The sequence below is a fragment of the Crocodylus porosus genome, unplaced genomic scaffold (genome assembly GCF_001723895.1).
Source record: "Crocodylus porosus isolate Cpor-Errol unplaced genomic scaffold, CroPor_comp1, whole genome shotgun sequence".
Taxonomy (NCBI): domain Eukaryota; kingdom Metazoa; phylum Chordata; order Crocodylia; family Crocodylidae; genus Crocodylus; species Crocodylus porosus.
This window is the reverse complement of record NW_017728943.1, coordinates 38,926,014-38,938,544: the sequence shown is the minus strand read 5'-3', so window position 1 is coordinate 38,938,544 and position 12,531 is coordinate 38,926,014. Positions and strand designations below refer to the sequence as shown.

The 12,531-nt window shown below is 40.4% G+C and overlaps 1 protein-coding gene across 1 annotated transcript in view; it reads left to right on the top strand.

Annotated features, from left to right (window-relative positions):
• MDH1 (malate dehydrogenase 1) overlaps positions 1 to 11,923 on the top strand; it is a 12,447-nt gene extending 524 nt beyond the window's left edge. The window contains exons 2-9 of the mRNA XM_019549188.1: positions 3,425 to 3,523; positions 3,879 to 3,975; positions 4,971 to 5,146; positions 7,386 to 7,508; positions 7,655 to 7,831; positions 9,666 to 9,779; positions 10,590 to 10,679; positions 11,287 to 11,923. Of these exons, the coding sequence (XP_019404733.1) occupies positions 3,425 to 3,523; positions 3,879 to 3,975; positions 4,971 to 5,146; positions 7,386 to 7,508; positions 7,655 to 7,831; positions 9,666 to 9,779; positions 10,590 to 10,679; positions 11,287 to 11,412 (1,002 nt within the window). The 3' untranslated portion in view covers positions 11,413 to 11,923. The remainder of the gene's footprint in view (positions 1 to 3,424; positions 3,524 to 3,878; positions 3,976 to 4,970; positions 5,147 to 7,385; positions 7,509 to 7,654; positions 7,832 to 9,665; positions 9,780 to 10,589; positions 10,680 to 11,286) is intronic.
• The last annotated feature ends 608 nt before the right edge of the window (positions 11,924 to 12,531 follow it).

Below are 12,531 nucleotides of genomic sequence, written 5' to 3'. Positions count from 1 at the left end.
GCAAGGAGTGGTTCTCAAGGAAGGAGTGCTGTATCTGGGGCACCTCTAGCCTTTGTGTGGTGAGGCATGCTGGATGGGTGTGTGAGATCCACCCCTGAGTTAAAAACTTCCTGACCCTCTGCAGCCTTTTGTAGCTCTTTCACTCAGAAGGCTTGCTCTGCTCATCTGCCAAAGAGCATGTGAAAACCATTCCCCCCATGTTTTCCAAGGGGCACCTTGAGGCGAAGCAGATGCCTAGTGTGTCAAAAAGTCTTCTGGCGTGTTGGGGCACGTCCAGGCGTGTGTGGACGTGCAGTATGTGGCACTGCAGGCCCGTCTGCAGTGCCACACACCACACATGCAGGCATTCCCCATGCTGCTGCTTTGTATGCGGGTCTGTTTTCTTGACCCTGGGAGAGCCTGGGGTCAAAAAAACCATGCTAAAAGAAAGCGGAGCAGTGCATGTGGCAGCAGTGTATGCTGCCCAAAACCAGAGCCTGGCTGGTGGGAGCCATGCTCTGGCTCCTGGCTAGGCTCTCTGCTATAAGAGTACTGTGGTTGCAGCTCCACAGGACTCCAGGGGCACCACTGATACTTGTCCCCAAGGAAGCACACGCTCCTGCTTGTGGGTTTTCTGAGGGATTTTTTTCTACTATTGTTCTGCAGTCAAAAATGAGCAGAAACTAAGGGCCAGTATTTGCCTTTGGTCTAAAAAATTTGAGGACTGGTCAAAGGCAAGTAAATGCAGCTGCAGCGATACTCTACTAAATTAAGCGTTCAAGTTTATTCTTTGCAAGCTGCTGCTAGATTTGAAGTGTACATAGACCACTGTTATCCTAACCCTTTCTCCCTGCCTGTTGAGCCAAGTAAGTTTTCAACCCTGTGCAAGACCTTGCCTTGCCTATCTGACTTAAGTACTAATGCAAAGTTCACCCTTCTGTGCAGGTGGCACAAAGTTTTCCTGTTCCCAACATGCCTTTTGATAGAGGACAGTCTGATGCGTCTAAATAACCTTTGTAGCCACCTGCAGCATAGTTGGCTATTTTTTGTTTTATCAGTCTATTTTGTAAAACAATACTTCTGCACCAATTCTGATAAAAGTCCTAAATCTGCTGCTAGTTCAGGAGTTTCACTTAGATTGAAATTTTAAGTCCTAAACTTCAAAGCAGAATCAGGATATGGACTATTGCATTGTGTCACTGGAGGTTTGCATCTTTCTTTTATAGGCAAATAAGATATCTTCTCCATCGGAATTCTATAATCGTGGAATCTTTAGAAGCTCTCCAGGGACATAAGTGTCCTGTACACAATCCTGTAATAAGATGCAGTTTCCCCTTCCCACCCCCTTTGAATATTTATTTTTTCCATATAGAGTGCTAAGTCTTTCATGCCATTTTCTGGTTCCTTTGCACTTTTAAACATCACATACCAAAGGGGTGCATATGTTGGAGGGTATACATTTGAAACTATGCAACCTAATGTTAGTGTAACGTACTCTCCATTTCATATTAAAACTGGCAGTGACTAAAGGTCACCTTTATACTTACCAGACCATGAAAACATTCTTATCGAAATGTGGTAGCCAAGTCACGGATTAAAATGATTGGCCTGTATGCAAGTGTCTTTTATGAGAGAGGCTGGTTTCCTTCTTTTGACTAGTCCCTCTTGATAAAGGAGTACTATTAATTTGAGAGAATAAGTGCTAATTTAAGGGGGGGAAAATACTTAAAAGTAACTTCATTTGCCCAGTGTTGCCATAAAACTTTGTGATTTTTTTTTTATTGTTGTGGCCCAGCTTATTTGTTTCTTTTCCCTGTAAAAATCCAGATCCTAAAATAGAAAAAAACTGTGTTTGAGAAGGGTCTAGGGAGGGAAGCTGACTCTTGTTTGCCAGTGCTAGATTATAAACCTGCTTTGTGCTCCAGGCCAATTTTGTGACTGTTATCTTATTCCATGTCTTCTCTCCCCTTTTGGTATGCTAAAGCAGGAATGTCAAACGTATAGCCTATGTGCCTGTTCCAGCTTGCGGAGGCTCTTCATCCAGGGGTGGAGATGGAACCAGGGTGATCAGGGCCTGCCACAGGAATTAGGACCCTGTGGCCCAAGTGAACATGGCTCTAGGCAGCAGGGAGGCAAGTGGCCACTTGGCCTGCCCCTGTTTTTGCCACTTCAGCCACAGCAAGTGGCCACGTGGCCCACAGCCACCTGCCCCAGTTGCTCATGAGTTCTACAGACCAAGGGAAATAAAGAACTAGTTTGAAGTCATCTTTGTTTTGCCAGAAGTTCTATAGCACTCATTTCTCATCACATCAAAGTAAGTTCTTACCTGAGTATCTAATTTAGAGGATCTGGGTAACAGATATTATTAGAATCTTACCCTCTGGCATGCTTCTTTTTTCCTGATGGGCTACTGAAATAGTATATTAGCAGTCCAGGTGGAATAATGCCTCCATCATTTATTTCCCTGTATGGGAAAGAATCAAGCTCATTAGAAATGTCATATAGAAGGCTATGTTCTAATATTTGATGCACAGCATTATGCAACCTGAACAATCTTCTAATTTACTTATACAGTTTTGTAATCTGGCCATAGTCACTGTATAGTTGTTGCAAAAAAAACACCTAGACCAGAGGAAGACTGCTTCAGAGCTGGATAATACCACTGTCTTTATTTGTGGTCACTTTTAAGACCATTTTCACCTTTTTGCTTAAGTTTGTGGTATAACAACATTTTGTGAGAGAATTTGTCATTCTGCAAATAGTAGGAAACATTCAAGAGGTGCATACAAATGCATGTGTAACAGTCAGTTAAATGATACAGCTTTAATGCTTTAATAAATTGATCTATGCATAAGATTAATGTAGGAGTGAATGAAACTATGTAAGCCTTCAAACTGTAATAATCTATGTTGATTACTACTTCATTTTACAAGGTGAAAATAGACTGCTCTTATATGGCCTCATCTTCTGGTTATCTAACACTAGTCTGATGCTTCAGCACTCAGGTTCTGAATGCTGCATGGGAAAGACAGTTAAATTCAAAAACAAAATAATTATAACAAAAAGGTTTTTTTAATTAATTTGATATAATTTTTCAGGCCTAATATTTAAAAAATAATCCCAATACTTCATCTGGAAAAGTACAACCAAGCCTTTGAAGCCCCAGGATTGGAAATATTTCGAGTTGCCTTGGCGCTACTTTTTTGCAGGTCTAGTCTATTCCGGCTGAGGACAGATGGGAGTGTTGCCACTGGTTTCAACAGAGGCAGGCTCCTGGGATCTCGCCCTCTGCCAAGTTTATTGAATACTTCAGGACATAAGAATATGTATATTTTCAATGGTCTCTCAAATAACTGTCATTAGTGCTTAATGATTCTTTAATCATGATAAACTTGATTAGCCAGCACTGTGTTAAGTCTTAGTGGTTTGTTTATTTGTTTTATAGTCGGAACCAATTAGAGTCCTAGTGACTGGAGCTGCAGGCCAGATTGCTTACTCTCTGCTCTACAGCATTGCAAAGGGTGATGTCTTTGGCAAAGATCAGGTAAGGGTTAAACTTAATTAGTTTTCTTGGTTCAGTGATAATGTCAGGATTACAGTTTGTAAAATATGAGACTTCAGGTAAACTCGAGTTACATTTTATTATAAATCTTCAGATTTCTCACAATGATATAAGTTATTCTCAAAGCACACTAGGTTTCAAGGGACAAAACAGAGCCTTCTGTTACCTTGTATTGTGCTATCTGGATTTGGTGACGAGTCATAATACTTCAATTTGTCAGAGCCTTTTAAATGATCTGTCTTGCTCTCCCCCCTGTCCAGTAGGTATTCGTAAAGTTTAACACCACCTGTTTTAAATTCCTTAGTTCATGCTGATACATCTGCATTTTTTTTTCCAGCCCCTTTTCCTTGTACTACTGGATATCACTCCCATGATGACTGTATTGGATGGCGTAGTGATGGAACTACAAGATTGTGCTCTTCCACTTCTGAGAGGTGACTGAAAGGAATAGACTGTTCTAAAAGACACTTTCCAACTTCAGGGATTTCCCATGACCTGTGCTAGACAGGACATGATACTGGATATCACAGTTAACCCTTCTGTTCTTTTTGGCTATGAATATTCATTAAGGTGAATTGACTGAATCTAGCCTATGAACCATAAGAAATTGATGATCACTTCTCCAGATAAGTTTCATATACAAAACTGATATTTGGATATGCAGCCCCTGAACCCTTGGACTATATTATCCATCTCAAATATAAATTGTGCAGTCTACATCTGACAAACGAATGACTGCATGTATTAGCATGCCGTGGCTCCTAGCATAGTACTAACTATGCTTTGACTCTTGACATACCTGGGTACTTACTGAAAGAAGGTGAACAATTCAAATGTTCTGCCCGACCCCGGCAAGTAATTGGTGGAGAACATAATTGACAGTTGATGAACTTTTGTCTAACAGACCAGGATTCTTGAACAGTCTACTTTAGTGGGAGAAAGCTAGCTAATGGGCACTACTATAGCTATATTAGATGGCAAAAATTAAGTTTCTTCCTCCATTAATATATTGAATGCAGACTGGAGAGGGTTTCAGGAGTAAAAAAACCACATAGATCTGGGAAGTATATTTAACGCTTGCTATCATATCCACAAAAATTAAAGGCCACTCGATTGGGAGGGGCAAAGAGGGAGTGTTGATGCATCATGTGCATAGAAGGAAGAAGAAAACGAATGGGAGATGATAATTTTACCATTTTAGAAGGTTAACACCTATCAAAGTCTAATGTATGGAAATAGTAATGGGTGTTTGACTGAGATGTCCATTTAAAACATTGTGTCAAACTAGTAAGTGTAGACATCTGTCTTCTGGGAGTCTTTTTATCACAGCTTCCTGACTGGACAATCCCCTTTAACATCAAATTCTAAATTATCTGGTAAAAACAAAAATAAGTTAACCACTTAATCTGCCTTCCCCCTTTTCTTACAGAGGTCATTGCAACAGACAAAGAAGAAGTTGCATTTAAAGATCTTGATATAGCAGTTCTTGTTGGCTCCATGCCAAGGAGAGAGGGCATGGAGAGGAAAGATTTACTTAAAGCAAATGTGAAAATTTTTAAGTCCCAAGGTACAGCTTTGGACAAGTATGCCAAGAAGACTGTCAAGGTGAGTAGAGAAACTTAGAAAAAAAATGAAATTCAAACCAGTAACTCTTTTCAGTGAACAGCTTAAAAAGCAACAACAGAGAGTTCTCTGGTTAGAAAAACCTTGTGAAACCAGAAAATAAAATTGCTTCTAAATCTAGAAGGAAAAAAAAAGTTCTGTAAAATATACAGGAGAAAGGGACCAAAGCAGACCCTGCAAAGGAAGATGTCCTTTGCTGCCTAGTTTGTTTTTGCTTGATTGCTGTGAAATAGTAGCATAACTACGGATGAATGAGTGGGGCAAAAGCATTGGGAACTGCCTATAGAAATGTGCTGGAATGGAAGCCCAGGAGCACCTCCATCCTTCCTTTCCCATTCCTATAGTCTGAACCTTCCCTTCAGTGGCAGCCAGGTGTGAAGTAGCAAGGGAGGGCAGAGATTTGCTCCCAGGAAAAGCCACTGCTGAAGCAGGAGTTGTTGAAGAGGGCTAGCCTTCTCCCTTCTGTTTCTGGCTGCCAAATTGTAGCTTTTAAATCGCTGCTTTGCACAATCACTTTCCTTGGGAGCAAACTCAACCAGTAGTTATACCTCTGCTGTGAAGCATTAAGTTCCTCCACTGATGCACATTTTAGGCAAAAAAGTACAGCCTAATACGGAGAGGAAAGTACCCTTTCTAGCCTTACAATATATATTGTAAGAAAAACCCAGGTAGTCAGTCTGAATAGAACAACAACCCTACATAAGGAGTCTCACAAATGCATACACTTTACAGTTAGGGTTACCAGAATCTGGAATAGACTTCCCAGGAAGGTGGTGCAGTCCCCAACCTTGCTGGAATCATTTGGTCTCAGCAGTATTCCTGCCCAGAATGGGGGGGGTTGGACTCTCTCTTTTGAGGTCCCAGTCCTTAATTTCTATGATTCTACAGTTTATTTAACTTAAGTACAAATCTTCTTCATACAAATCATGCTTCCCTTACATCTTGACTTGTCACAGTGATCAAAGCCAGAAGAAGATATTCCATTAGGCTAGTAGTTAGTTTTGGGGGATGATCATAGTCTGTCCGCTGAAACAAGGCAAATCATCAGATACGTAGGAACATGCAGTTTATTTTACAGACGTGCATGGCTCTGGTAGCATGAGAGAAGCTGGCCTCATTCAGGTGATTTAACAAACTGTTCATTATGCAAACATGGCTGCACTTGGTATATCTGTAGCTTTAACCTAATGATTTCATTAGCAATGTTTTGAAGTAAACGTCACAAAGGTCATACAAAATAAGAAGGGACTTCAAGTTATGCTGCTCAGGTGTTTTTATTAGTATTATTGGCAGTATTGGAGGCTTTTAATGGTTTTTTCTCTCAAATTCCTCTAAAACATTCAGAGCAGTGAATGAAATCATGTAGCTCCTCTCCTACCGCTTCTAGTCTCAGATTCATGCTCCTACTGTGCTTTTTAACTTTTTTCCTTTGCTGATTCTAACAGCCTGTTTACTACTTTTTCTACAGTTAGAATAAAATTTCCAATACCACTAACTTGGAGTGGAAACTTAATGAAAAGTCTGTGTCAGAAAGGAAAAACAAAGCCAGATCAGTTCACTTGATTAAGGCTATGTGAGCTTGACATTGAGACAGAGGGGGGAAAAATGGTTCTTTCCATGTTGACAAAAAGATCTGAGGTACTATATTTCACAATCAAATCTCACCTGAGGATTGCAGAGACAAGTAGCTGTTTTGGCTCACTTCTAAGTGTAAAACTGATTATGTAAAGCAACGTTACTTGGGGTAACTGCTTTTTAAAATAAGAAATGTTAATCATAAGAGGGACAAATAGATAGCTGACTGGTGACAAATCTGTACTCGTTCTGTATTCAAATTATAACTTGGTGGTAGAACCAGACTGAATTTCAGTGGCACTGACCTCCAGAATTCTGCTATCTTGTATGTTACAGAGTCATAGCAATGAAGGAGCACTACGTTTTACATAATCACTTAAAATATTGCCCTTAAAATAGTGTTATACGCACCTTTAAATAAAAGGTTTTAAAATGAGTGACTACACACAATAGGATTGCAGCCAAAAAGTTATGTTGCAAGCAGATACCAAAAGGCTTGGAAATTTTAAGTTCCTGACAGGTTCTTTGGAGGAATGCTCTGTCTTGACAAATGCTGACTATTTTGTATCCAGCTTAAGAAAGTTGATTTGCAGAACCTTGTACCTTAGCTAAAGAGCAAATTTCTTTCCCTTTGTTTCCTTGCTAGGTTGTGGTGGTTGGAAACCCAGCAAATACCAACTGCCTGATTGCTTCAAAGTCTGCTCCATCGATACCAAAGGAAAACTTCAGCTGTTTAACTCGTTTGGACCACAACAGAGCTAAATCCCAGGTAAGCAGGGCTAGAGTAACTTACAAAGTCTGCCAAATAGATGTCTTTTTAAAAGCAAAGCTTCCTGTCAAAGCAATACATTACTTAAATAATGAATTGTAAAGCTCAGATTAGTATGAGCCATGTCTTTCCTACATTCAAACTAGATTGCTCTGAGACTTGGTGTGTCTGCTAATGATGTGAAGAACGTCATCATCTGGGGGAATCACTCCTCCACTCAATACCCAGATGTTAACCATGCCAAGGTAAACCTGCAAGGAAAAGAAGTTGGAGTTTATGAAGCTATAAAGGATGACAGCTGGCTGAAGGGTGACTTTATCACAGTAAGGATTTCTGTTTTATCAATGATCTTGTAGTAATGGGTTTCTGCTTTTTAATTATTTATTCTACAGAGTCAAATTAGTGTTAGATAGCCAGCATCCACAACCTTAGCAAAGTGGATCTTCCAGTCCTAGAATTTTCTTTTTAGATAGCTTGTCTGGTGTCTTATTTATATCTTTTAGAATTCACAGCCCTGTTCCTGTAGAACTCACTGTCACAAATCTTATTACATTTAAGCAAGCTAGCTGGATTTTTATACTAAAATGATCAGCACTGAAATAAATATTGAACCTTTAAAGTGGCTGGCACTGGGTGTCATCTGACATGCCAGCTTTGATATCTTTGGAAGAAGACAGTTGACTTTACAGACTAAAGTGCCAAAGAATTACTGAAAAGTTATCCCCTCTGAATAACTGATCATCACTAGAGGATGCCTCTTAAAAGGTGCCATTTCCTAACAGACTAGGGTCTGACCTTCTCAGTACAGACTGGGAACAACAAGCAGTTCAAATTATACTTTGTCTCATATCTTGGTCCATTTGTTACTTGTCTGTTTGGTCTCTAAGGTGGTGAGGTTCAGCCTCTTGTTTCTATTGTATTTGCTTTAGCCATCACCACTTTAAATGGAAGAAGCGTATTGGAGGGACAGGCAATCCATTTGATCTCTTACATATGCTGTAAGACAACTCAAACAAAGCCTTCTGACCAGATGAGAGAGCTTTCACCCAAGGAGACATTAGGAAAGTTTTGAGGTCCTTGCTTCCTAGTTATTGTGTAAGCTGACAGTTTAGCCAGATTCAAAAAGGGATTGGACAATCTTATTGGAGGAAAAGTGCATTAGTAGCTATTGAGTATGGGAGTTAAGGGTGTAACCTCTGAATCGGAACTTCCTAGATCCTATATACTGGAGGATGCAAATGGGAGAGGAATAGTAGAAAAAATCCTCGTCATATCCAGTTCACTCCCCGTTTCAGCATCCACTCTGTCGCTTTGTGACACAGGATACTGGGCAAGATGGACCTATTGGTCTGACCCAGTGAATGGTAGTTCTTACATAGAGGATGCCTTGGGATCTAAGTGGTATGGAGCCAATTGCCAAACTTTAGCTGTTCATGAACAAAGTGCCTGTTTTTTTCATTTAACATTCCGGAAATGCCTGTTCTATTATGATTCTGAAAGCATGGTGGTTTTGGTTTCTGGGAGGGGGTGGTTTCCCCCTTGAGACAATCCTGTAGCAGAATACTTCAGGGGATAAAAAGGATCTTTCAGCAGTGTCAGAAGACTTGTGTGCGGGTGTAAAACTAAATACGTCAATTGATGGTATGAATTTTGTGTTTGGCAAAGGGCCAAGACCTGCTTACCAGCCATTGTATCCTGTAAAATTTTCCAGTATTTAAAGACAGATTTACTGTACCAGCTTCAGTTCAAGATGCTTGATGTGGATTAAATATGATTGAATCTAATGCTTGTGAAAGATCCTACACTGATAGTCCTGTGGGACAGATCTTTAGCCACAAAACAAGTATAGCCAGGACCTACCACCAGCAAGTTCTTTTTTTAAATTCTCCTCTGGAAGAATACCTTAACTCTTTACTATCACATTTGCTTGTTTGGAGGGTTCTGTGTCTAGCTTAATTCATCTTGAGTTGAGTCATGTTTTTGGACTACCTTCCTTTGAGGGAGATTGAAGACTGAGAGGTTTTTATTCCCTAATGTTACATCTGCTAGATGGCAAAGGTACTGTTTTGCTGATCAAGCCTTTTGACATTAAAGAGACATAAGTGACAGATGTATAACAGTTTGTGGTGGTCCCCTCCCCCCCTTTCTCCACTGCAGACTGTTCAGCAACGTGGCGGAGCTGTTATTAAGGCTAGGAAGCTGTCCAGTGCAATGTCAGCTGCCAAAGCTATCTGCGATCATGTGAGGGACATCTGGTTTGGCACTCCAGAGGTAAGATGTGGCTCTTGACTGTATCAAACTCTTTACCTAATGTACTTCTATAATAACATTGGCTTATTTCTTAATTCATAAGTGACAGAAAAATGCTGTGGTTTTCTGCATGTAAGCTGTACCTCCTCCTCCCACCCTCCCTCAAGATCAGCTGGATGCAAGGAAAAAAGGTTCCCTGTGGGTCCAGAAACTTGGAGGGGAGCAGCAGGGCAGACTAATGGCAGCATTGTTGTGGCTCAGGGAGCCATGGTAATTAAAACACTGTAACCATTCCCTCCTTCTCCTTTCTCACCTCCAAATTTTTGAACCCAGGGGTTGTCCCCCTTGCCAGCCATGTGTAGGATTGGGGTACCACACAGGGTTAGTCTGCAGCCAGACTTGGCGCACTGGGTCTGACCCAACACATTACCTTGGACCTAGTACATGGCTCTAGAGCCAACACGTGGCCCCAGAGCCAGTGCGCTGGGCTGGAGCTACATACCAGATTAGGCCCCGGCCCGGATAGGCAGCTGACAGTCTTAGTGTACAGTCCTCTGCTCTAGAGACTCCAGACATCTGGTATTTAACCATACTTCAAGGTAATTTTTTTTTTTTTTTCTCTTTCTGGGGGCCTTCAGAAATAAGGTGTGTAGTTTTTATATGTCGGTAAGTGTTACATATGAGAAAATATGGTATCACTTGTTTAAGCTTTCTTTCCATAGCAGAAACTTTACCCCCCCACACACACACACTCCTCCCACCCTGTTCCTCAGGAGTGTGCCTCTTATAATGGTAAGGAGAGCTATTTATCACTAACTGTTCTGTTTTCAGGGGGAATTTGTTTCCATGGGAGTAATTTCTGATGGCAATTCCTATGGTGTTCCTGAGGACTTGCTCTATTCATTCCCTGTTGTAATCAAGGTAACTAGTCTGCATTTAAATCTAAAGGTGGTCTTTATACAAAAGTTTCTGTACTGTTTGGACCATGGTTGCCGGGGAGCAGGTTTTCAAGATGCATCTGCCTAATGAGAGAGGCACATTACTCTCGCTAGTTTGCAGCTGTCTGACAACCTGTACTACAGAAAAGCAATCTGAAGTTGGGGGATGGGGAGGAAAAAAACACAAGCTGCTGCAACTAATTCTCTAGCCTAAACTACATCTGAGAGCAAAGTTAATGTCCCTAAGACTGCCTCAGGTAAAACAACTTGCGTTTCATATTTCTCATGCTAAATACATTGTTAACAAAAGCAAGTTTGTTTGGTTATTTTGTAAGAGAGCTTGAGGTTTTGGAGTTAAAATGGAATTTTTCATTAAGTGGGAAACAATATCACTAATGGACTGCCAAAGACTTATCAGATCTGCTCTACGTTTCCATTTCAACTTGAGCAAGTCTTGTCAAGTTTTAATATTTGCATTTCAGATGTCATGTTCACGAGTATCACTGGTTTCACCAGTGTGCCTAAATTGCAAAGCTGGTGGCTTTTATAAGCAGAACTTTAATTCTCAAAGCAATTTTATCTTCAAACAGGACAAAACCTGGAAGTTTGTTGAAGGCCTTCCCATTAATGACTTCTCCCGTGAGAAGATGGATCTGACTGCAAAGGAATTGATTGAGGAAAAGGAAACTGCTGTAGAGTTTCTGTCCAGTGCATGACTAACTGGTTATCAGGATTTAGAAAATCATTCAAATGCAGAAGAGTCTAAAAGTCGTCTCTAATGCTAAATGCTATTACTGTATTCAAGTCAACTGTCTGTGGCAATTGTGCATCTTAACAGTTATGTGCTTACAATACACTTGTGCCTGTTGAATTATTAGCAACAAGACAAACCTATAACATGATTATTCAAAATTAGTTCTCTGACCACACTTAATCAGTTCAGTACTAAGTGTCTTCTGTGTAAGATGCATAATGACAATGGTTTGTGTCCTTTTAAAAAGACTAACACAAGTTCAGTTGTTACTCCAACATTGGAATTACTGCAGTGATCATATATAACAGGTTTAGCACTCAAAAATGGAAATAGGACATTGGTCCTCCTTGAACTAGTACATTGATTTCAAAGATGCAAGTAGAGAATTCCATCAGATGTTTTGTTCATCCTGGATATGCTTATTCTGTCTGTTTTGAAACAAAACAGCCCACATTAAAATATGCTGAATTAGACAATGATTATTAAGCGGTTTGTCCTTGTGCCTGGTTTGATTTTAATACTCCTTTATGTCTTCTATTTTAAGACAAAGAGGACACCTCTTTCTGGCCGTAACAGAGATTTTTTTTTTATTTCCTTGGAGTTTTTTGTGAAGATTATTGTGTCTTCAGCCCTGTACTAAGTTGAACAGAAACAAAACTTCTCTGCAAGTACACACCTATTAATATACTTCCTAGGTAGTTTTGGGAAGCCTTATTGACCTGACTCTAATCAAAATATCTCTCCACATTTCCGTTTGTACTGTTAATAGAAAACATGAGTCTATTCTAACTTCAAAGTGTTTTGGTATGCTAGGCCCAATGCAGCAGCTTTTAACCCCAGACCCTTAGATCCTGGGGTCCATAGCTGCTTGCCATGCATTGGGTTGGGAAAAAAAAAGGATTTCCTTGTGCCTAGCAAGAACACACTTCCTAACAGGATCTCTAGGTCCACACCCAGATTTGAACTCACAGCCTTCCTGCTGATAGCTCAGCATACAAGCCCTTGAGCCAGACAGCAAGACTAGCACATCTCTGGCTTCCCAGCCTAGACTAGCACTACCCCACACTAAATTTAAAATAAT